The 24,831-nt window shown below is 40.8% G+C and overlaps 2 protein-coding genes across 8 annotated transcripts in view; both read left to right on the top strand.

The window, feature by feature from the left end:
* The first annotated feature begins 1,943 nt into the window (after window positions 1-1,943).
* Window positions 1,944-19,523, top strand: LOC127367822 (MAX gene-associated protein). 5 transcript variants are annotated; one of them, XM_051407961.1, is made up of 13 exons: window positions 1,944-2,526; window positions 4,113-5,305; window positions 6,551-7,019; window positions 7,279-7,375; window positions 7,548-7,661; window positions 7,764-7,883; window positions 9,912-10,025; window positions 10,206-10,623; window positions 11,475-11,682; window positions 11,831-12,068; window positions 12,333-12,511; window positions 12,683-12,903; window positions 13,043-13,177. In XM_051407961.1, the coding sequence occupies exons 2-12, from the start codon at window positions 4,146-4,148 to the stop codon at window positions 12,851-12,853; spliced, it is 3,288 nt and encodes a 1,095-aa protein (XP_051263921.1). In that variant the 5' UTR covers window positions 1,944-2,526; window positions 4,113-4,145; the 3' UTR covers window positions 12,854-12,903; window positions 13,043-13,177. The 5 variants fall into 5 exon arrangements, with proteins under 5 accessions (XP_051263921.1, XP_051263919.1, XP_051263920.1 ...); XM_051407959.1 differs by having other exon boundaries at window positions 1,944-2,563; XM_051407960.1 differs by having other exon boundaries at window positions 1,944-2,563; window positions 13,046-13,145.
* A 1,640-nt stretch (window positions 19,524-21,163) lies between these two features.
* LOC127368605 (mitogen-activated protein kinase-binding protein 1-like) overlaps window positions 21,164-24,831 on the top strand; it is a 24,643-nt gene continuing 20,975 nt past the window's right edge. For all 3 annotated transcript variants that reach the window (XM_051409581.1, XM_051409580.1, XM_051409579.1), the window contains exons 1-2: window positions 21,164-21,591; window positions 22,802-22,893. In XM_051409581.1, coding sequence (XP_051265541.1) covers window positions 21,490-21,591; window positions 22,802-22,893 — 194 coding nt within the window. In that variant the 5' untranslated portion in view covers window positions 21,164-21,489. The remainder of the gene's footprint in view (window positions 21,592-22,801; window positions 22,894-24,831) is intronic.

Raw genomic sequence — 24,831 nt, 5'->3', positions numbered from 1 at the left:
GATAATAATAATAATAATAACAATTTAAAGTTTTAGACTTTAACAAAAGGATGTGAAGCCACCTGTCTGGTGGTGTATTTATTTGTGCACAACTGTTACCCCCTGCTTTAGTTATATCTACCCTTTCCTCTTTTAAGAACACATATTAAATATTTAAACTGTGCAATAAATATTCACACTTAACACATAATAAATTGTCTGTTGTTCTGAGAACAATTCATGTTGCCTTCTGCACAATAATTGCGTATTGTCTCAATGTGACACGTGTAAACTATACCTTTCAAGGTATATCCCTCACGCCCCGATCTAAATATACTGCCTATAATTTGTCTTTGTCGAGTAAGCGCACAGGTTGTAGGATTAGCCGAGCCACGGGGAGCTGCCCTGCGGGAACAGCACATCACGACGAGATCTCCACGTGGAGCACAAAAGATGGGTTGGTTCACGTGGGCTTCTTTCCCACTTCCTAGTCCCGGTTAGACCCCGCCCTGCTGGCTTAATAACACACTGTTAACGTTGAGATAATTAAGTTGTTCTTCTTCTTGTGTGTAGGTTGAATTATAAACTTACACTGTAGCCTCATCTTTAAAGGGAAGTGTTTTTATTTGTTGTTCAGTGTTTTATTTTCATACCACAAGCAAAAACCCAAACGAAAAAACCCGAGTCCACATCCGTGATGAATATATATATATATATTATATATATATATATATATATATATATATATATATATATATGAGATATTTAGGGCCTACTGCTTTATTTGTTTAAATGTGTTGCTTGGAACATCAAGCCATTGCCCATAGCCCAACCCCCTCTCCTACCCACTGACTGTAGTGGACGTTAAAGCCTCCTTCCCTCCACTGCATTTGTTATTTCACTTTACAGAAACAAATAATCATTTAGACATTACTGCATTCTAACTGGACTCTGACAGTGAGCTGCAGTCTGCGTCCAGATTGGTTTGGTTTGAATAATTCTGTCGCCAGAACAAGGTTTTAGTGGCCACATGTGGAATTTCTCACAAGTTTACATTGTTATATTTCTGGGGGGTGACAATCTGGAAAATTCATTGATGATATTATAAAACAGCCTATTTGACATTTATTTAGTGAAGTCCTCTTCAAAGGTCACATTAAATTAAGGATATAGCTTTGCTAAAGATTGGGTTTCTCTGGGTTAATAATTCATAGAAAACGGATTCAGTTAGATTAGCTTTATCATATTTCGTATATTTCATTCTGAACTATAAGTAGACTATAGGCAACATTTTGGTTAACAGCCCCTAATGTATATGTGGGCTATTTTAGATTCAACCTAAAGGGGCTTCAAACCATTAACCTAATAAATATCCACTGCCCAACAATCGCCATGCTCCAGTTTACTGTGCAACACAATCTGTGGAGCCTTTTACACGAAGAGAGAATAAGGTAAAGATGTAATTAGCTGTTGTGTTTAATTAATATGCAATACAGTTTTATTTGGGCTAATATTCATTTTTAACTGCAACGTTTCGCCGCCATCTTACCGGATAAACAAAGCCAGTCGACGTTGTTTTGCGGCGTCTTTTAGCATTAGAAGAGGTAAAGTGTACGTTATTGATTGAGGGGGTCAGTGTGGGTTCATTTTGATACACTGTCATGGGGGGGGGGTCAATAACAAGGACACCGCACTGATTGTCCCATGATACAAAATAACTTTTTTATCGGAGGGGGGGTGTTTGGGTCAGATTCTCACGCCACGGACACCATGATGAAACAACTGGCCGGTAAAGTCCTCCGGAAGGAGCACGCGCATTGGCTACTGGCTCTCCACCGCCATAGTGAACGTGTTACGTCACAGCCCGAGAGCACGGATGTGTGTGTGTGTGTGTGTGTGTGTGTGGGTGTGTGTGTGTGTGTGAGAGAGAGAGAGAGAGACACAGAGAGAGACAGAGAGAGAGTGGGGGTGAGTGTGTGTGTGTGTGTGTGTGTGTGTGTGTGTGTGTGTGTGGTTCAGGGAGGGTGAGAATGGAAACGTGATCGAAAAGGTAGAAAGAAGTGAAGGAAATACAGAGAGAGGAAGAGGAAAAGTCACGAGCCCGTGCTCTCAGCTGAGGAATTAGTCGTCCGAAACATTTTCGCGCAAACTTACTGAGTTGTCCTTGCCGGCGCGCGGACTGAGCTCGAGGTGGGAACAAGCACGAGAGGGAGAGAAAAAAAAAAAATCTCCGGGATGGTGGACTCCCGCTTCCCTCGCGCTGGCGGCCCGAGAATCACGCGCCATTGAAAGCGAGAGAGGGGGGTGGAGTGGGGTGGGGGTGATATTGTGCATGCGCTTTGGCACTGAGCGCAACCTCGGGTCGGTCGATGCGAGCACACTGGCGTGGCTCTCGGCCTCCATTTGCCAGTTTGTGTTTATATTCGAGGCACTCACCGAGGCCCCGTCAAACGGCGACGACGACGTGCAACAGTTGGAGTTTCACCGGGAACATTGTTATTGTACCGCCGCCGTAGGCCACGAGGCATTCAACCCGATGTTGGAAAGGTGAGGCGTTTGTGGATCCTGCAACTTTTCCAACTTGGTGAGTGGTGGAGCGGGAGGCCTTCCTCTTCTTCGGTGTGTGAGGAAGAAAAAAAACGAGCTGTTGTCAAACAACTTCCAATTCTTAACGTGGCTTATTGTTTGAGGAGGGAAAAATAGTTACACGGGAAAACAACCGGGAGTTTGTGTTGTAAACATGCCGATAATATCCCCCCATTTGAGCCACTCGTTCGGCCTATTAACACCTTTTTTAGACTACAGCATCTGTGTGACTGTGTGATTAGTAAATTGACCCGAGGAGGGCAGGGCGACGGGGAAACAGGTCAGGTTTTTAAAAGCTTGTCCTCTGTCGTCGACGGAGATGATTTAACTCAGGCTGCAAATGTAGAAACGTTTTACGAAATTAACGTTTTGAGTGTTTTTACTTTAAAAATAGAGGCCCCGTCCGAGCATTTCGGCCATGTCCTGAGCTGGACAGCCTATTGGTCCCTCAGACGAAGTGGTCTCGCAGCCCACTTCTCGAAGTCAAAGTCCACTTTTCTCAGTCAGCGAAGAGAAATTATACATTACCCTCAAATAGAAATACTCACACCTTACCTCCTCTCTGCTATTTGTCAGTATAGGCACATAATGATGGGTTTTAACTGCCCCCCTAGCCAAGCTTATGGGGGCATATTTGTTTTTGTGCACTCACACCTTACCCCCTTTCTGCCACTTGTCAGTGTAGTCACATAATGAGGGTTTTTAAGGGGTGCAACCCAAGCATAGGGGGGTGTATTTGTTTTGGTGATTTATTTTTATCCTTTTCTTGTTATGTGCTGTATTTTTTCACCTGCCGGCTCAGTATGTGGGGGTTTTGAGCTCCAGATTTCATTTACCATATTATGTTTTTAATTCTGTCTGTTAATGCAAATAATAGTATCACAACAAATCCTCCCTTTAATGTGACGCCACACTTATGGTCAAATTTGAGAACTGTGAGCAGCTTCAGCTCCTTCCATGAGTCCAAGTACAAAGCAGGCTTTTTATATAACTTGTCATATTGGATATAGTTTATAAATACATGTTTAACATATCCTTACACAGTAAAAACAAGTCATCCACCATCTCATCAGAGGGCCACATATGGCCCAAGGTTGTAAATAAATTATAGTTTCTCCATTAGTTGCTAATTTATTTTTTAGGAGGGGGCTGTCTTTCCTAAAATTGTTCTGCAATGGTTTTTATTTGAATTGGACACAAAGAGCTGTTCTATCTTGATCCTCGTGATGTATGTGTAACAAAACATTTACACAACCAGCAACATGAGCAACCAATGGTTTAATGTCCCTTAATTTTGTATGATATGGAAACAATGCTTTATTATTGAGGACAGCCATCTCATCCCATTTGATTTCACATTAAATGTGGTTGTACGTTGTAAGTTTATCAGCAATCTGTATACAGTAGAACTTGTACAGGATGCAACACTTTAAATTTCTGTATTGTGTTTTTTTCACTTATATTTAGGTCATTAGATCTGAAATGAACCTCTGAACATCACTTTACTATATAATTAACATTATTATTATTCTATCATTTTCTGTTAGGTATCAAATGAAGCTGGGCGACCACAGCTGGTGATGCCTGCCTCTGAACTCACATCAATGAGGGACCCCCATGCATTGGAGGACGAGGAAGGGAGCTTGGCAAACACCCCCTCGTCAGTTCCTCCTACGACCATCCCTTCTTCACCTCCTCTTGTTCCGACCACTACAAGACCTAATTTCACTAGTGAGACCGTGATGGAGACAAAAGCTGTCTCCATGGCGAGCAACGACTGCAGCTCGACCCTCTCTTCACCTGCTGAAGCTAGCCCAGCCAAGCCTGCTGTAGCATCACCTACTACCTTTGATGGGACGATTGAAACAAACCCAGCTACCTCACATATAGCATCAGCGTCAGACTCCCTAACATGCACGGGGATGAGCGTGGTCAACATAACAGAATCAGCACCGTCATTGCCTGAGCTGCCTTCTACCACATTTGGCAGTCCAGACCAGGAAACAGACTTTCCTGCTGTGCTGACCTTCAAAGGTGTCACTGTCACTCTGGAGAACAACAGCGTGTGGAAGCAGTTCTGCAGCTGTGGGACTGAGATGATTCTCACTAAACAGGGGCGTCGCATGTTCCCGTACTGCCGATATCGCCTGTCTGGCCTAGATCCTGAGCGGCAGTATAGTCTGGTTCTGTCCATAGTTCCAACAGACCAGTACAGGTACCGCTGGAGCACATCCAGGTGGGAGATCACTGGACCAGCAGAACACCAGGCCCAGGGTTTGATCCGGGCCTTTTCCCACCATTACTCACCCTGTCGAGGAGCAGATTGGATGGGTGGCTTGGTGTCCTTCTACAAACTCAAATTGACCAATAATTCCCTAGATCAGGACGGTCATATAATCCTACACTCCATGCATCGCTACATTCCTAGACTACATGTGATACCATTCCCGGATGGGGTTGTACCCACACCTGACCAGCCTTTGGTTATGGGACCAGAAAGCATGACCTTTACTTTTCCACAAACTGAATTCATGGCCGTGACAACATATCAGAACTTTCGGATCACCCAGCTGAAAATTAATCACAATCCGTTTGCAAAAGGCTTTAGAGAGGATGGGAACAACCCACGCCTAACCCGGGTCACTACAGAGGCTTCACCACTAGTGAAAATGGATGCTCAGCCTTATACTGTAAAATCTGTTGAACTCAAGGAAAGCAAGGAGGAGGTTGTGGATCTGAGGTAAGTTTTATATGGTGTTTGTTCTGTCTGTAACACATTGATATACAATCAGTGGCCACTTGATTAGGTACACCTGTGAAATCTAATGTAATCAAATACAGCCAAAGGTTTAGATCTACCCTGTCAGAGAGGTATTTATTTTATTATATGTTTATTAATAGGGTTGTAGTTTGTTGAACTGGACTGGAGGTGTTTCTAATGTTTAGCCCACCCCATAAAAAGATATTTCAATATAATGCAGTCCAGTACAGCACCATCTCTAACTATGACCTCATTAATAAACCTGTAGTAGAATTAACACTTATCTGAAAGTTTTAAGAAAAAACTGTCCATTATAATATATAAATATTTTAAGAAATGGCCAGGGAGAGTTTTTACATATTACGTTTGAAACTTATTTTTAGTTTTTCTGTCATTCCCAACAAGAATATACATATTCATATATTCATCATGCTATTGTCATTTTTGTATTTTAATGTTAGTATAATGTTGACACATTTGCTGCTTTCATCCTATTATAACTGTGGTAATAACTGATACCGTGTACATCAACTGCTGTGTCAAGTTCAACAAAGTCCTCAAAGTAACATAAACCCATTCATTCAAATGAAAAACCATGGCATGTCTCCTGAGCATAAATTCTGGCAGCGTAGGTCATTTTAAGGATATTCATATTTACAGCGGGCTGATTTTACATATGATGAAGTCCAGTACATTGCTCCAAAATGACAGTCGACTAAATTGAATAGAGGTCATGTAAACAGAACATTTGCTTAACAACACCACAAAGCTCAGCCTCAAAAGGTCCTGTGGATGTGAAGTGACACCTGTTTTGCGTTCTCAACCAAAATAGAGGATTATATGAATGTAATAGAATGAGTTTCAAAGTCAGTATCTATGGCAGGGCTGTTGTATTGAACTGCATTACACTGTGAGGTGTTTGCTACTGTGTCTATCCCATGTAGCTTTTTTGGTGTCACAGTATGCTTATTACCTTACTGGAGGTCTTGGGACCCAAATGAGTCATGCTTCTGCATTATCAGGTGCAGGATTTGCGGGATGCTACAATGTAAGCATGTTATGCAATGACAAGTACATAGACAAAAGCGGGGAAATGGGAAATTAAACTGCTGGAATTAGCCTATTAAAATACACTATTATATCTTTATGAGATCACCATTAAATCATTTTCACCTTTTATTTGTTTAGTATTAATAAACTGTATTCCTTTTTTCTCTCTTACAGCACAAAGAATCACACAGTCTCCGCTTCTCTCTCAAGTGTGCAAGCGACAAGACTGGTTCTGAAGCCCATAATGTCCACCACTGCGGGTAAGGATGAACCATATGTCCCCTGTATAAGAGGCAAACATGCCCTCGGTGAGCTTGTGCTTGTCCAAAAACGACCCTGTTTGGAACCCAAGGAGGAAACGGTTGCTGTCAGTGTAACCCCTAAGGCAAAGCGGGGCTTCAGACAGATAATGCCTAAAGCCATATCCACGACTCCCACTTCCACAACTTCTCCCCCGGGATCATCACCTGGGTACCGCAAGAGGAGGAAGAGGATCAACAGACGTTGGGCAAATTCACGGGGAAAAGAGTGGAAAGCTGGGACTGCCTCCCCCACGGTGGTCCACAGCCCATCGTTTACTGTTACTATGCAACCAGAGCTAGATGATGTAGAAGGCCTGTTGTTTGTGTCCTTCACCTCAAAGGTAAACACTACTAATTACTACAAAGAATAATCTGCACATATATGCATGTCTACGAAGCAGTTACTTTCTTTTCATGTAATGTGAGGCGTTGTCTCCTCCAGTTATCCACCTAATGTCAAAAACGTGTGTTGAGTTTTCACTGAAGCAACACACATTCCATCAGATAGTGTTTGCCGTTGCATACTGGAAGGATTTTGGGTGCAGAGTAGCAAAATTTTTTTGTAAAGTGTTTAAGCTTTAATGTTCTTCCGTGTGACAGGAAGCTCTCGAGGTTCACGTCAGGGACAAGCCAGCCAAAAGCACATCATCAGCATCTCCAGTTTCCCTAACGTCGCCGATGCAGTTGAAGCAAACGGGTAAGATCTCTTTCATTTAGCTCCATAGCAAAGGCTTTTAAGCAGTGCTGCTATTCTGTGGAAATGAAAAACCTGCATAAATCTCGTGTCATTTCTTTTTATTTTATTTAACTGACAAAGAATCAAATTTCATGTACACAATCCTTTTGAAATCATTTCTGTGGTGTTTCAGTGGAGGTGATTCCAGAGACTGATGAGGAGAAGATAACCCGCTTGGAGGCTATCCTGCTGCAGGACATCCACGTTCTCAAACACAGACACGTCATCCATCCTGTGCTGCAAGAGGGTCAGTTTATACACACATACACAGGAGCATCCCAGTGGTTAAGTATGTTAGACAAAGTGTAAATACTTTTCTCTTGTGGACTTCTTTTTGTCTATTTTCTAGTGGGTTTGAAGTTGAGCTCCCTAGAACCAACCAAGTCTATCGACCTGCAGTATCTGGGGGTCCAGCTGCCACTGCCTCCTCCAAACCTAACAGAAGAAGGCAATGCCATGTCTCCTGGTGGTAAGTTGGACTGATCTTTTGCAGTTTGCAAATGCTTTATATAGGGTACATTTGTGTTCTTTTTCCTCATGTAAAATCAATTATCTTTTTTATTTATTTTATTGAACAGATTTTATGGAGGGAGGCTCTGGAAAAATGGTAGTTGCTCCATGTAAACAGACCCCCCTATAAAACCTGCAATGAACTTTAACATCAGTTTAATGTTTTACCATATTTTCAGAGAAGAGCAAAAAAGGCCTCATGTCTGCATTGTCTAACCAGCTATGATTGGAGACAATGCTGTGGGCAAGCTGCCCTCTGCATTTCCATAGATACATGAGGGCAAAGTGATAAGGGCCCTGTGTAATTATACCCCATATTTTAATCATTTTAACATCTCTAATTTAATCTAATCTAAATTTAGATGGCACATTTGTGATGTTTAGTGTAGTATATTTAGTATGGTAAATTAAAGGCAATTACCTTTTCCTGCAAGCCTCATCTGTAGTTTGTCAGTCAGGTCTGATTAGAGCTTTGTATGATTTCGAGATGCAGGAAACAAGCTGAATCTGAAAAGTGGTTTGAAGTTTAAGAATATGGCCTAGTAATGGTTTTCAAATGGTCTGCTTGTATTTCAAATACTTGGGCTCGACATTTTCATCGACCAGGCCAGCAGGGGTCTGGCACTGTGTAGTTTCTGGAACACCTCCTCTTTTTCGCGTTCTTTATATAACACTGATCAAAGATCCGTAGGCGTGAAGCTGAAAGGCCTCCACAATGAGGATGTGAGTCTCCCTCCCCCTTATGGTCTTACTAGAACATTCTCAGTGTCCACTGTTATGCCACTTCTCTCGCTCTCTCGCTCTCTTTTTAAACTTAGTTTATTGGATTTTTGACATCAGCAGCATTTATTTATTTATTTATTTATTTATTAGGAATTGGGGACGTAAAAATATTGCCTGGGGAGACCAAATTAAACTGATAATTCAAAGTATTTTTAATACAACAATCTCTAAACCTTTTGTAACACCACTTCCGAAACGTCACCGGGTTGTTCAACGAAGTAGATTGAGTATGTGCGTAGATTGTATTTCATCATGACGTCCATGTCCGGGACAGTATTTCCCCATCGATTCTAAATAATCTAATAAAGCAGTGTTTCCTCTAGGATTTTTTTTAGCAGTGGCGGCAGGCCCGTCTGGACCCCGTCCCGTCACGGCGGCACAAACAAATATATTTACCGTTTTAATGTTTCCAGATGTTTGATATCAGAACGTTCAGCTGAGAACTGACAAGTTGAACGTTGTCCAATTAAAACAGACCTACCGCGGTGACGTTTTTGGTGGAGCTGTTAGTTTAATAGTGGACTTGGCAGAAAGCGAACGTTTCGACAATAAGCTACATCAACACAACAGTATGTGGAGTTAAACTGGACAGCCCCAATAACCTCTGAATAGTTCTACTCGTTGTTAAATTGCAATGTGAGTGGAAGCCAACGGGGGTGCATTATGTCGGCATGATCATTTAAAAGGCAACCGTGACTACATTGTGCGTCTGCCCCATTTCTGATACCGTGGCGGCAGAAATTTAACAGCGGTGGGCCGCCACTCCAAAATCAACATAGAGGAAACACTGTAAAGTGTTGATTTGTATTTATATGTTGTGATACTTGTCAACAGAACCAGGTCACATAATTTGACAGAGTAAGTCAATGTGACATTGTTTTCAGAGGTGTCTACACTGAGTGATAGAGAATTAATTTTCCTAATGAACACAGGAAAAACAGAGAACTGAACTACAGGAAGTGGTTAACAGCTCTCCAAATGTTGTTGCCCACTGTTCTGCAATTTGAAGATTTTTATCTATCAGTAAACATTCTGCATACTTGAAGAAATATAGTTAACTTTTCAACAAAGAGAATTAAATAACAACAGAATTAAGTGAAAACCTGATTTTCTACTACAGCAATTAAACCGACTTTGTGACGCATTGAACATAGTGCGCTGTGTCCTTGTAACTGAAGGCTAATGCAGTATGTTTATTTCACAGATGAGGGTTTACCCTTCATCTCCCGAACAGGGAAGACAAGCGACATGACAAAAATAAAGGGATGGAAAAACAAGTTCATAAGAAGCAAAGAAACGTCTCCTCCTCACTGCGATGGTAAGGTTTGCTTGTCTTGTTGTAGCTGCAGTGTCCCTGTTATCATTCAATGGGATTTGTGTAGTCATTCTAATTAGCAGAAGATTAACAGCTCTGAAACTAACTGAATGTACTTGTCTGATTAATTATTTCTCATGGATGAATTGAACTCTCTTAAACTTTATTCTCCCTTTCCTAAAGGATCCCAAAAGAACCTATCAGCGTTCTGCAGCAACATGTTGGATGAGTATTTGGAAAGTGAAGCCCAGTATATCAGTGAGCGTGCTGCTGCCTTCTCCTCAAACTCCGCAGGATCTGTGGCCTATCAGTTACCTGCTAAAAGCTCCAGCTACGTAAAGACCTTGGACAGTGTCCTCAAGCATCGAAACGCTGCTTCCACAGCCCCTGTGTCGGCCAACAGACCTTGCCCCCTTTCCCATAAACCCCTCCTCTACTCTGCCCTGATGTCACCTGCCCCTCCTTTGGCCAGCCTTGAGCCCCCTGGTCAAGCAGGAGCTCAGTCCATACTGCAGTCTGCATCATCATGTAGGCAGCCAGGACCTGTGTTGGCAGTAAATGCTGCTCCTGGGTCCAGTTACACTACTTCGGTTTCACAAAGGTAGGAATGTTTGTAATTTCTTCATTTTAGGGTCTCTTTTTTTGGACACATCTATCCACATTTAATCATAATTTTCCAGTTTTTGTGCACATTATTTACTTCTTTATTTAGTTATTTTGAGGCCAGGAAATAATATTTATTTTCTTTATCAATTAATCCACTGGTTCTTTCCTTATTTCAAACAGCTGTTCAAATCCAAAATTTCAGTTTACTATGATGTAAGACGAAGAAAAGCAGCAAATCTTCCTATTGAAGCTAGAACCATCAAAGTGCCAAACTGAGTATCAATAGAGTTCTCAGTTAATTTTGATAAGTCTTTAAAAAGTTATTTCTTGAATGAATCAACCACAAAACATGTTAAAATGTGTCCTGGCTCGTGACATGAATATGAAATGGCTGAGTAAAAGGGAAACGCATTTTACACAATTAGCCTTCTTTGATTAGTTTCCATGCCGTTTCTTCTGGAAATGCAATAATGCCGTTTTTATTGGTTATATTTATTTATTTTCTTATTTTCATATGTCTGTATGTCTAGAAAAATGGTTACCTTTGAGCTAAGGTCTTACTTGGTCATTTTGTGTGTTAATTTTATGTTGACTTTACTTAAACCCCCGATTGCAGCACAATTTGAGCATGCTTTATTTGAGGATAATTACATATTTTTCACTTATATACATGCACACTATGAATGTTGCAAAATCAGTATCAGTAAATTGTTTTAAAACTTTTAGAGAGCACTTTGAAATGCAGCACATACTCTGACTTTGTTGAGTTTTCTTGCTTTCCATACAGTTTTTTTAGTAAATTAAAATGAACATTACTAATCTGCTGATTTCGTCCTGTCTCTTAAGATTAATTACACACCACCCAGGGGTCAGCCAGAGATCAGCATTGAGCTTTGGGCAGAGCCAAGGGATTACACACAGACCTCCAGGTCTCACTAAGTTCCAATTGAAAATGTTGAAGATGGAGATTGGAGCTCAGAACAAGGGTCTGAGCAGAACACAGCTGACACCAGACAGGCTGTCAATGGCTCTGTCTGTAATGCTGACAAAACAGGTATGCAACATGTCATTTTACGTTAGTGATGGGCGGTATTAGTGCAGATTTCATTTTTTGTCACATTTTTTCATACTAAACTCTTGCTTTTATATCATGAAATATAAATTGGTAAATAAGAGTATAAATCTCTTTTACTTTTAATCAGATGCAGTCCAGTCAGGTCTTGAAAGTATCTCCGTATCCAAAGTATAAACCTGAGGGACCTGAATGTGGTCAAGACTTCTGCAGACTGGGCTGCGTGTGTTCCAGTCTCCAGCATCTGAACAGAGGTCCCCTCCACTGCCGGCGGCCTGAATGCATGTTTGGCTGTGCGTGCTTCAAACGCAAGATCACCAAGCAGAATGCCGCAGGGGAGAGTGAACAACAGATCCAGCCTGTTTACTGTAAGATCAAGTTATTTGATATAATTTGTGTTTTTTTTTTTTTTTTATTCTGGCTGCTATATTTCTACAGTGATAGATCTTATGTTTTGACTGTTAAATACCTTTTGAAGCAATTGGATCACTGAATTTTATTCAAAGGTGTTCTCAGAGCTCTCATACATAGATGGTAGAATTTCTTTCTGTTTTCACATTGTGTTCCCTGGTCTGGTCACAACCCTCACTAACTCGAAGAAGTGTTAACAAGATGCTTTTATCCCTCCCCAGCTATGACTAATATGGAACATGTGGTCCCGCCTCACCCAGGCTCCCATGCTAATAAACTGTGGAACCACGACATTCATGATGTGGATCCAGAACCAATCTTCGCCCCCAAAAGTGCTGCTCTGTGCGCAGTCCCTTCAAAGATCCTAAAACGCAGCAGTGTATCTCGTCTAACGCAACCGGTAAAATACAATATCTCTCTTTGTCCATTAATAGACACTTTCCACCCCTTTTTATGCCTTACTGTCTTATATGTTGCTAATTATTCATTAATTTTAGTATAAGATATAAGAGCTATTTGTAGACCTTATGTTCCTTGTGTTTTTTTAACTTGAATAAAATTATGATTGCAGATTAAAGAAGAGGATAAAGATCCAGTTTATAAATACTTGGAGAGCATGATGACATGTGCACGTGTAAGAGAGTTCAACAGCAAGCCTCCTCCTGTAGTCACCATAGAGCCCAAGATTGTCAGTACTTGTACACCAAACACCACAGCGGAAACCGGAGAAGACAACCACTGATGACCTGCCGAAAAAGTATTACAGAACTATAATGACTGTTAAAAAAGCAGGTAAGGAACCAAAGCAAATTTTGTTTGTGCTTTAAATGTTTCACCAGCCCCTGGAGATTAAATCTTTTGTATTCATTTTGTTTTCTTGCTCTTGGCGCTGCATTGAACACACTCAACCATAATTCATTATTTCCCCCAGCAGAGTCTTCTCAGGGGACCACGTCCGACGAAACGGAAGCGAAAAAGCAAATCGAGATCCAGTCAGCGTGTCAGTGGGGCAAGGATCGCAAAATGGTGCTGGAAACTTTATGTCGACGCATGAATCAGAATAGGCTGTGTCAGAGCTTCTGCATAGGACCTTACTGCGTCCGCCCGGTCGCCAAGATCTTCATGCGGAAGCCCAGTGGCTCCATCGTCACCTACAGGGTAGGTCTCTGAAGAGTAATGATCCATGTTGTTGTCAGTATTATCCTTGCTTCCTAAATAGTTATATGTTAATTTTAACTTACTGGTTTATTGCCATGGCATATTAGTTATTTAAATGATATAAACAACAGCTGATCCAAAACAGACCAGACTCTGTATATTATAAGCTCTCAGCGATTGTTTAAATGTGTAGTGGATGTCCTACACATGGATTTCATAACTTGAATTTTCTTTTAGGTGCACATCAGTAAACCATCAAAAGCCAGTGATAATGATGAAGATGAATTTGATGACAGTGATGAGGAAAGGCATGCCAATAAAAGCCTTGATGGGGACATTGATCCAGAAGACGAAGATGGCCAAATTGAAGAGCCAGAGATGCAGTTTGGAGTCACACCCTTCTTGAGTGGAGTGTTACCTGCCGGCAGACTGAGAGCCAGGACTAAACCTGTTGGTTGCTTAGCATATGGACTTATACAGGTCAGACTCAAAGAAATGCCATTTATGTAGACTATTAATATGAATGTACATTTAAATGTATGTGAGTAATACATTTGTATTTACAGGTAAATGGCAAATCATACAATCAGGCCAGACTGTTGCTTGGGAACATGGGGTCTTTACATCCAGCCAACCGCCTTGCAGCATACGTCACAGGCCGGCTGCATGCGCCTGCCGACATTTCTCATAAGAACTCTCAGAAATCAGACCCTACAAACAAAATCAACACTCCTGGTCCCCTGCACATAAAGGCTGCTGGCTCAGTAGTCCCTGCAATTATAACTGCAAGGAAAACCACTGAGCTGAAGACACCAACACAGCCACCAGGTAAAGTTGTCTCTCTGACCCCAGCACAGGCACTTAGTTTTAAACTGATTGCTCCCCAAAGGAGGGAAAAGTAATCAACTCAAGAACCCTCCCAACACAGACACACCTGCAGCTACTGCTAATGTTGAAATCATCCAAGGAAATAAAACCACCTAAATATACTGGCTATGAATCTAGTTTCCAAAAGATAAAACCAGGAGTGTCAGTTTTTCCAAGTGTTGGGAGGAATTAAGTATATACTTACAATCTTGTATCTGTGCATTCTCTACATGTTAACGTAGAAGCCCTAATCTGGCCAACATTAAACATACGTTTTCTACTCCCCAGGATTAGATTAGAATTTAGCTTTAAAGATTTAAATTATTTCTATATCCAGAATAATCACAGGAGGTTTGTAGAAATATGATAATTGTTTCTTTGTCTCACTGTCATGCCCTGCATTGTTTTTTTTTTATTCAGTTCAGCTACCCCAGCCAGACTCTTGGAGAAAGGGATCCATCAATTTACCACAGCATTCACAAAACCACTCGACCATCAACCCTGTCCAGACATTTGCCTCGGGCCAACGCAGCTCTGTCAGCCTCTTCCAGAACAGCTCTACGCCCTCACCCGTCTCTCTCACCGTCTCGCAATCCCTGAAAACCCCCAGCTTCTTAGGACAGAGTGGCACCTATTCATTCAGAATCTGCCCTCCAGCCAACCATGGCACCAGAGACCAGAACCTACCAGGAGTCACCCTGCCTGGGGGCTTCACCCTCATTCAGCTCCCTAAGCCTGGAGCTAACGGAGCTGTGCAACAATCCAAATCTGAGAACGTTACAAACATGACCGGAGTCCATAAAGCCCCACCACCAAAAGAGCCTTTGTTTTATTTTGGAAACTTAGCAGCTGATTCACCTGCAAACTTGCTTGGTTTGCACACATTTATGAGAGCTAAGGAACTATTAAGCAGCAAGTCGCTGGAACCTAGATCCTTCTCTGAGCTGATGTGTGATGAAAAGATGCCCACAGAGGAGACTGATGAAGCTAACAACAGTCAGATGGAATCAAACCTGGACATTGCTTCAGAGGATTTAAGCTCCGACTCCTCAGACTACGGTGGAGAGGGGGATGAAGATGTAAGTGTTTTTTGTTTTTAATTAAACATTTCTTTCTCTAACTGAAATATGGTTTTAAATGTTGAGTTTGAATTACAATGCATAAACAAAGTGTTGTAAATGTAGTTACTGTTACAGCTTTAAAAACTGCCTGCTGAATGTTGTTTTCTTCAGGAGGAGATAGTGGACATTGAGACTGTAGAAGAAGTAGGACAAGGAAAAGCCATCGCTATACTGAAAGAAGCTGTGAGAACAGCATTACAGGAGTCACGGTAATACATGTGAATACGTGTGTGCTTGTAAATGAATGGATATACGGCATGTGGACCTGTGCATATTTGCTATTGAATGAAAAGGATTAGCATTTTGTCCCTCAAAGTTTTGTTTAATTCTTGTCTACCTTACCTTCAGGGATTCCAGTGATGATTTGGGATCAGCAAGGGAACTCTGTGTCCAGGTACGACCTTTTCACCGCTGTAGCAGCCTTTTTCTAATGCAGCAAAATAGCTATTTCCAAAGTAATTATCTTGATAAAGCCATTATCAATCTCACATCATTATCCTCTTTCAGTAAACCTGCAAAGTGTAATTGTTTTTTATCTTGGACTTATGAGAGTAGGTTAGTATTAGTTTTTTATTATCGTCCCCGCTGTCTCTCTATTCCAGGATGAAACTGGTGACAAACATGGCGAGTCCATAGATAAACGGAGGCGGAAGAACCACTCAGTGCTAGAAAGGCAAAGACGCAGTGAGCAGAAGACCCTCTTCATCAAACTCCGTAACGTCCTTAAGAGTGACCCCCGGGCCCCCAGGCTGATCCTCCTCTCCCTGGTCAGTTCCAACACGGAAAAAAACAGAGGAAATTGGCTCACAGAAAGATGTTTTAGAGAAAATAGGTTTATAGAGCCTTTTAGATGATTATGACTGTAGTGGATATTGCCAGAGAATTGAATTTGTGCAATTACTAGTTTTAGTTTAATTAACAATAGTTAGAACTTGTTTGAACCAATTTAAATTAACCACTTCTAGCAAACATACTCTACATGAAAACTTAACAAACTTACATTTAGCCTACACTCACAAAAACTCATTATTGTCATTCATTATAGTAAGGAGACATTTTTACATTTTTTTAGGTTATTTAATTTGACAGTATAAACTGTTAAATTAAATTCCCTCTAATGTGCACATTGAAGTTGTAATTAATTCTGTACAATGCTGTATGCTACCAGCTGCCATTAAAGAGGAGTGAGGAATAACTCTTCACAAGATATTTCAGATAGATGTATGCACGTTGCAGATCTGTGTATGGTTGCCCACACAAACTGTTTTGCCGATTAACAATTTCCCCATTTCACTATTCATACTCGTTCAGGTTTGACAAGATAATCCTTTCACAGCTCCATGTCACCATCTTCACTCAGTCTTTTCTGTTTTGTTTCGTTTGCAGGCCAATAAAGAAATCCAGAATCTGGTTGAGTCCTCTAAACGTCTGGAGGAGACGAAGAGGAGGCTGACTCAGATGCAGTCTTTGTATGTGAAGGAGCTTTCTCTTTTGTCTGGTATGTACAGTTTGTGTTCCTGCATGTTGTTGCATTATGAACTTAGTCACACGTTGTGCTGATATATGTGCTATTTAAATCTGTTTGTGTCTGACTTGAACTTATAGTGTTTTAAATCATTAATAAAGAGCACCAATAGCCAATTCAAAATATTGTACCTGATAACATTTAAAAAGCAACACTGATGTTGAATGAGTAAATACAATGGTACTACTCATATCTGAATGAACAAATAGGTATGTCGCTGCCTGTACTGAATCTTGTCGTATGAAATTTCTCCTTTTTAGGGAAGTCCGATACGCTGATCAAACACAAGCTGAAGGAGATCTGCGACAGGCAGAAAATGAGAGAAAAGACGATGAAATGGAAGCCCTTCTTTTCCAATCTACTCCAGTCCAGAGCTGCTTTACTGCAAGCCATTACTCCTCAGTCCAATCTCCAGCCCACACCCCTGTTACAGCCTGACTTCAACATGGCTCCATCTCTGGCGAACCCACACACAGCTGCAGCCCAGAACAGTATAGACAAGACTCCCAAGCCCACGCCACAGTCTCGGCTTCAGGCAGTGTTCTCCTCTCCAGCCCAGGCTGAGGTCACTGCACCCTCACCACAGGCAGCAAACCAGCCAGTTGAACCTGCTGCCTCAGTCCAACATGAGCCTATGTTCGGGGGCCAACAGAAGATACCTGGAGCCTCAGCCCAGTTCAGTATGTCCAATTCCCAAAATGAGGATGGAGCCTCACCTACATCCTCCACACTTAATTCCAACCCTTCACAGCCTTTCACTCTTCCTCTAATTCGCTCAAAGACCGGCAGAATCATACTTCCCTCATCTCTGAGACCAAGTAGGTTAAGACATTTCGCTTCAGCCATGATTTAATCCCTGAATATAATTCTCTTCAATTGTATGTATTATTATAATCTATATAATCTTACACATATACTTTCTTCTTTTCTCACAGTTGGTCAAGGCTTCTATACACTCATGGTCTTGAATCCCAAGCAGAAGGAAGAAGAAGGAGAGGTTAATATGCAACCTTCTGATGCCGACTCGTCCAAGAAAAGAGAGAAGAACTTATCTGAATCTGTGCACCCCTCGAGTTCGAAAAACAGTTGTGTTTTGGAGGACAAAACTGTACAATCCTCAAACTCTGAATCAAAGCGTTCAGGTGTAAACCCCCCCCTGGCTGAGCTCGCCCTCCTTAACAAATCAATCTTTGGGCCTGGGTCGGCTCCGCAAAGCTGTGGAGAACAGCCAGGAGTGCGGCGCAGGGGTGGGCGTGCACAAAACACGGGCAGCTGCCAGCTTGAGTTTTAACCGTGTGGGTCAGATTCCTACTTCTGTTAAGCCGGAACCTGATCAGAGCCCTCCTGTAGTCCGCCGGAGCAGAGGCAGGCCTCGAAAGCAGCCAGTTACCCCCGTTAGTGAAAATGTAAAACATACCGTGGTGGAAGACACCAGTAAAGGCGTCAGTAAAAGTGTAACATCTATTCTGGTTAGAAAAAGACGAAGTGAAAAGATTGCTTTGGAGGTGACTAAGACACGAGCTGCGAACACCCCAGTAATGGTTAGAGACAACCCGGTGGCAGCCAAACGAGGCAGAGGAAGGCCTCCGAAGAATAAGTTGGCAGAACTGTGGAGTCCTCCAATTATGCAAGCAGGACGTGGTCCATCTAAATCCAACAAGAACAGCCCTCTCAGACTTTCTCACATTTTTAAAAGCCCTGACACTAGACGCAAGGGAAGTCCTGCAACAACCACCCAGCTTGGAGATGTGAATACATTTCGGCCTTTAACCCGAGGTGCTTTAGGTAAGGACTTCCCCAGTGCCAAGAGACGCTCCTGGATAGACATAGAAAAAGAACTGGAACCAGAACTTGAATCTGAATCTGAATCTGAATAGTTCTCACATCTTCCTGTTGCTATAAAAGCCAATGCGCACAGTCATGTGACCTCAGTTAGTCTCAGAGCTTGATGCTGCTCTCTTCTCTGTATGTTAGCACAACACTCAGTAGACCTTTTTCATACTAGAGAGAAGCTGTTTTTGGTATAAAGAATACACTAGAAAGCATTAATTGACCTGCTGAATGTATAAATCAAATGAATTATAACTCCCACATTCAGTTTCTTTTATAACTTCCTCCTCCATTCATGTTTACTTATTGTCAGAGCAGGATATTGAGATTTATTCAAACCATGTTTTTTGTTGAAGTGATTAATTACTGATCTGTCTTATGCAAATGGGAAATGAACTTGTTCAGATTGTGTAAATCCAATATATTAAGCCTTACAGTGTATAAATATCTGTATCCTGAATAGGAGCAGACGCAATACACTGCTTCATTAACTCTTTAAAATGTTATCTTGTCTTTTTTTATTGAGTGATAGTCTGATGCATTCTGCCCTCTGAAATGTGTGTTTTCTGTTATTAACTCATTGAAAATCAGCTGTAGTAGCACTTTATGTATTCGGTAGAAACCACCCGTGATGTCTTTGCTTTAGTAACAGTAGTGATCTGCACTCTAGGGAGTTAATATGCATATACACCTGATGTGTCACAAGCAATCAAGATAAAAACTATTAGCCATATATTATATCTATCTATCTTATGAAAATAACCTCTGTAAATATTGAATTTCTTTTTTAATTTCACTACATTTGTTTACTTTGTGGATGATTTTGAAACACTGGTTGTCCTGTTACTTCAGTTTAATTGAAAATGTGAAAAATCATGTGGCCTTTAAAATCAATAAAAAAACTACATGTATTTATTTTGGCACCCTTCAGTCACTCAAATACACAAGCATGTTATATTAGTTTCCTGATTATAGATACACAATTTAGCTCCTTTTTTTGTGTTAATAGATACAAATATTGTCTAAAAGGAAAAAATGAATTTTTTTATTTTTAAAAAGACAAAATGTCACTTATTTTATATTGCAATTGTTTCACACACACACACACACACACACACACACACACACACACACACACACACACACACACACACTTTAAACCAATCCCAGCTTCAGTAATTACTGTCCAAAAGAACAACAGTAGGGCCCTTCAGTGCAGACAGAACACCCTCAGTTAACCTCAACAGACCATATCAGTAGTCTCTTGTAAGTTGCATTATCACGGCGACACACCACAGTAAACTGTCTTAACCGACAGCAGTTAAAGCGAGTTTAAAGTCTTCCCCTACATATGGAAATGAGTGTGCATCATTGCCTGCCAGAAAGGTTGGAAAATGTAACTGATAAATATGGATTCAAAGCACAGTTGTCTGCTATAAAAGGATCCACATTAATGCACTTAAAGGTGCTAAAACAGGCAGCCTGGCATAAAATGTTTCATTTAAGAAGAAACTGACCCCATTTAATCCTGCTGTTCCAACGAGGTCCTGATCTTATTTTCAAAGGCATGTCAAATAAATGATTATGATTATTATTTAGTGAGATATATTTTATGTTTTTAAAATGAAAGACTTATAATACTAACTTCAGGATGATATACGCAAATTTAATTTTGCTGTCCAGACGAGGATTATGAGTTAAGTTACTGCGTCATTTGATGTTAACTGGCGTTGGGGAACAAAATCTACAGTCCTTGTTTTGTGCAAACATATAATCCGTTTATCTGCAGCTAATATGAGACAGACTATAATGCTAAACACACTGCAGCTTTGGAAGATGTCCACTTGATCTGAGTTTTTCAGACTGCTGAAGCCTTGTGTGTGAGAGTGTAGTATAGGCTAACCACCTTCATCATTATAATAATAAATCATCTTCATAATTTTAAGTCATATTAATATTTTGTCCTCCACCTTTTATGTTAGCTCCAGAGCCAGAATGGGAGTGGATGGTGAATTAGATGGCATTAAATGTACTGGGAGTAAATGAACGTTTGTGATAAACGTCTAGGTTTATATATCTCGATTGTGATTGGTCCGGTGTCATCGCGGGGCGTGGTCTATTCTGACGGAAGTTTATCCGTGGAAACCACGTGGTCCAACGCAAAAAATAGTATGCGTTAAACTCATCACAGTGTAAATAATGTCCCAACCTGACTTCAGATGATAATGAATAATAGACAATATATATTATTTCTTTGAACATTATATGAGGTATTGTAAACCTCAGATATATACTTTAACTTGAGCATATAAAAGAACAAATGGGCCTTAATGCGTCTGAAGTATAGCTTTTATCGCCCAATCAGCAGCCAAACAAAAAGTTATAGTACCCAAACATCCGCCATTCAGCCTCAGGGCCTGTCTTTTTCTAATCCTATCAAATCAATTAGGTTCAACAGCAACAAAAGCAATCATTGATGTAATCATGAGACCAGTGCAGATTAAACTGGTGATGTCAGGCAGGCAAACAGTTTAAGAGAGGTTGATTTTTTCCCACTCTTGTCGGTGCAATTTGCAGTTCTGAGACAAGGCGACATCAGTCCAGAAGTGGTGGGTAGCTGCAGGAGAAGCCCTTGATGTGAAGCGACAGAAGACTGCAGAACAGTAAACCCACTCAAGAGATTAACGTCCACATGTCCCAGCAGCGGGGACACTGTCCGACTTTGTAAACCTCTGTAGTAAGTCTCCGGTGGTGGGAGGATCATTACAGGCGCTCATTCTCCTTCCTCAGCCTGCTGCATGCACACTCGGCTGCTGGTGGCTTGTCACAGCGGACGGTCAGCAGTTCACAGAGCACTGCCACAGAGCCGCAAACACAATGCCAGGAGATGGATTCACCATTAAAAGTCGCATCAGGAAGTTGCTGCGTTCTCCCTCAGCCAAGCACAAGAAGAACAGGACGGAGAGTCTCTCCAGCAAGGTATGTTTGACATCAATCCCTCTTTAAAGTAGAACAGCTTTAATGTCTGAGTAAAACAACTTCATGATTAGAGAATGATCTAGGCTGCACTTGTATTTGTAGTGTAATAGAAATCTACCGTAGATATTTTGCATGAATTATCATAGGGAGCATGTAGACAATGCTACAGGTACAACAGGATACCTGAATAACAAGGCTCCCTCAATAAAGGGTGTATATAACTAATGGCTTTATTAATATTAATACATTATTTACTTATGCTTCAGAGATATGTGAAAAAAGTGTTTTAAGTGGACAGTTTGGACCGAAAATCTATTCATTAACAACTTTATTAAGCATTTATTAATGGATAACTAACATTTATATATGCATTATTACCAAATAGAAAGTATAGACACTAGTAAATGGGGTTATTCACAACCCACAACTTGTTCTTAAGAATGGTTTATAACTAATATATTAAAGCTAGTAAATAATTTATTAAGCTGTTTAATAAAAGGGGCCTACAAACTAGAAATATATTTCACACGTGACACCATTTTACTCAGTCCAGGCTAATCAATGACACCTCACAGCTGCTTTATAATTCCCATGACAGCCAGACAGCAGGACTCGCCTTCTGTCACGTCTACAGTTTAATAACTGGGTTAAATCTGATCTTTTCCGTCTCTTATACCCAAAAGATGAAATAATTCTATTACATATAATATATTTTGGTTTCAAGCTTGTCGTTTGATGTTTGGGACGAAGACAACAAACCTCTGCTGCACGTGAACCTCGTCAATGCAATGGAATAATATATCACAGAGGAAAGAAGTAGACATAGAGCAAATGCAGGCCTGCATCTTATAAATCACTAATATTTTAGATCTGGTCACATGTCGGAATAATCACACTCCAGGGAGATAATTGTTATAATTTGTTTTTTTTTGTATCTTAAAAATGAAATGAAAGTTAGTGTTTTCTGGAAACACTGGAAACAGCAGAACTACTGAGTGGAGGCATTAGTTGAACCTTCATCTTCACATGTTTTAACCATACCAATCTATTTCTGTCTTTGATTCATTGACGATGGTGCTTAGTTACATCACTGCTGGTCTGAGCTCAGCATTTATCCCTGTGTCTGTCAGCTCTATTTTCACTTCTCTCTGTGAGGAAATCCTCAAACAAGCAACACAAAAAAAAAAATCCAAGCTTTGCCTCTCTCCAGGTGACTTTGGAGAAGGTGCTTGGAATCACCGCTTCAGGAAACAGCGGTCTGGCCTGTGACCCCCGATCTGGACTAGTGGCCTATCCTGCAGGGTAAGCGTCCATATCTCAACGTCTGACCTTTGACTTATTAACAGTCCATGCACTTGCAACTTCCTTATCATATCTACCTCATGCAGATGCTCAGTGTGCAAATTTCTGTGTGTGTTATCTTTGCACAATCTCACAGGAAGTGAGGAGGAGAGCTCTGTGGGCTTTCTCGTCAGTGAAACTCCAAAGCTTCTTTTTATTCCATCCTCAGGGAGGATCTCTCTGTGATGCAGTGATGTAAAGAGAGTTGTGTAGTATTGTTCATTCTGTGCAAACAGTGACCCTGGTTGTGTCATCTTGCTCAGTGCAATTTTTTATATTTTTCAAAAATCTGCACAGTGGAGGATTTAGATCTACAGTGGCGATGCTTCGGGGGCCAGAGCTGCAGCACCCAGCGAACTGAGCCTCTTTTGTGTTGTTCTCAAATCTTCTGACAAAGCTGTATTAATACTAAGAAGGTCAATGGCTGTTTAGTGTATTGTTTTGTCAAGGAGTGTGTGTTTGCCATTGTGTGTCTGTGAGAGAGAACGCAACGTCTGTGTGTGTGTGCAGGCATTCCTGTGCACATATGTGGGCGTGTAGTTGTGTGTATGTGTGCATGTCTGGGTCTGACTGTCATTTTGCAAGCTTTATACTTCCAAAATTGTGCACAGTCTGGAAATCCACCTGTTGTCTCAGTTTAAATCTGCACAAGCTGTGGTACCAGGAGCCCAGTTTCCTGGCACGGAGCTAAAGAACCGCTCACAAACAGGTGGATCATTGGTCTTTGTGCCGCTCTTAAAAAGGAAGTCAAGAGGAAGTTAGCAGGAAACAATATGGTTGTGGTTGTATTATTTAAATATGGAAAAGAATGAAAGGTGGATGGATCACAGGGGACAGACAGTATATAACATAAACACTTCATGACGCAAGACAGGACTTTTACTTTGTAGCATTGGAATCCCCACCAATCAAAACACTGATACAAAGGTGGGTAATGATATGTTTAGTACCAATGAGAGTTTATTTCCTCCTTTCCATGCAGTTTGTATTTCATATTTTGTAGTCATTTTTCAGATTATTCTCCTTAAAAGTTTAGTTTTTGGGGAAATACATTGTCTGTCTGTGTGGTAAAATTGACCCACCAGAAGATGATCAGCTTAGCTTAGCATAAAAGTTGTAAACAGGGAAACGGTTAGCCTTTCTCTGTTCAAACGTAATAGAATCCACCTAGCAGCACCCTCTAAAGCTCACATTATATCCTGTTGGTATTATTGTGTCATATTAGGTGAATGTTGTTACTTTTGGACAGGGCAAGGCTAGCTGTTTCCTCCTGTTACAAGTCTTTATGTTAGCTAAACTAACCCACTGTCGGTTTATATTTAGCACCAATACATCGGAGTGGCATCAGTTCTTTCATTTAACCCTCGGCAAGAAAGTTAAGAAGAGTTTGTCCCTTTTGAAATATTAAATAATTGTAATTTTTTTTCCACTGGTGCACCTGAAATATGGTCACATGCATTTTGGTGACTGTGACGCTACGTTGCCTCATGCTACTTTATGACTACAACCTGCTACAACCTTAATATGACCCAGCTTTAAATCAGTGCTTCAGTGTGTTCAGAGTTAATAAATATATTATGAAATGAGTGCCCAGAAGAGTAAATGCATGAAAGAGAACTGCGTTATTGTATTTCTTGATGTAAGTAATCTTCATGAAAATATTTAAACAGGTCACAGAATAAAGTTCAATTGCAGATCAACTGAGATTAATAAACTTTGGCTTAACTCTCAGCATATTAGTTGCTATTAGAGTAATGCTATATGAATTCCTGTGTTACATCAGAGTCTAGATGTTTATAAGGCCATAGTGTCTAATCAGTAAGCATCTGTAAGCTTTGCTGCAAGTATGCAATGTGAAAAGAGAGTTCAATTATTAATTTGCTGATCTGAAAACGTGTT

The sequence above is a fragment of the Dicentrarchus labrax genome, unplaced genomic scaffold (assembly GCF_905237075.1).
Source record: "Dicentrarchus labrax unplaced genomic scaffold, dlabrax2021, whole genome shotgun sequence".
NCBI lineage: Eukaryota > Metazoa > Chordata > Actinopteri > Moronidae > Dicentrarchus > Dicentrarchus labrax.
This window is presented reverse-complemented; position numbering and strand designations above follow the sequence as displayed.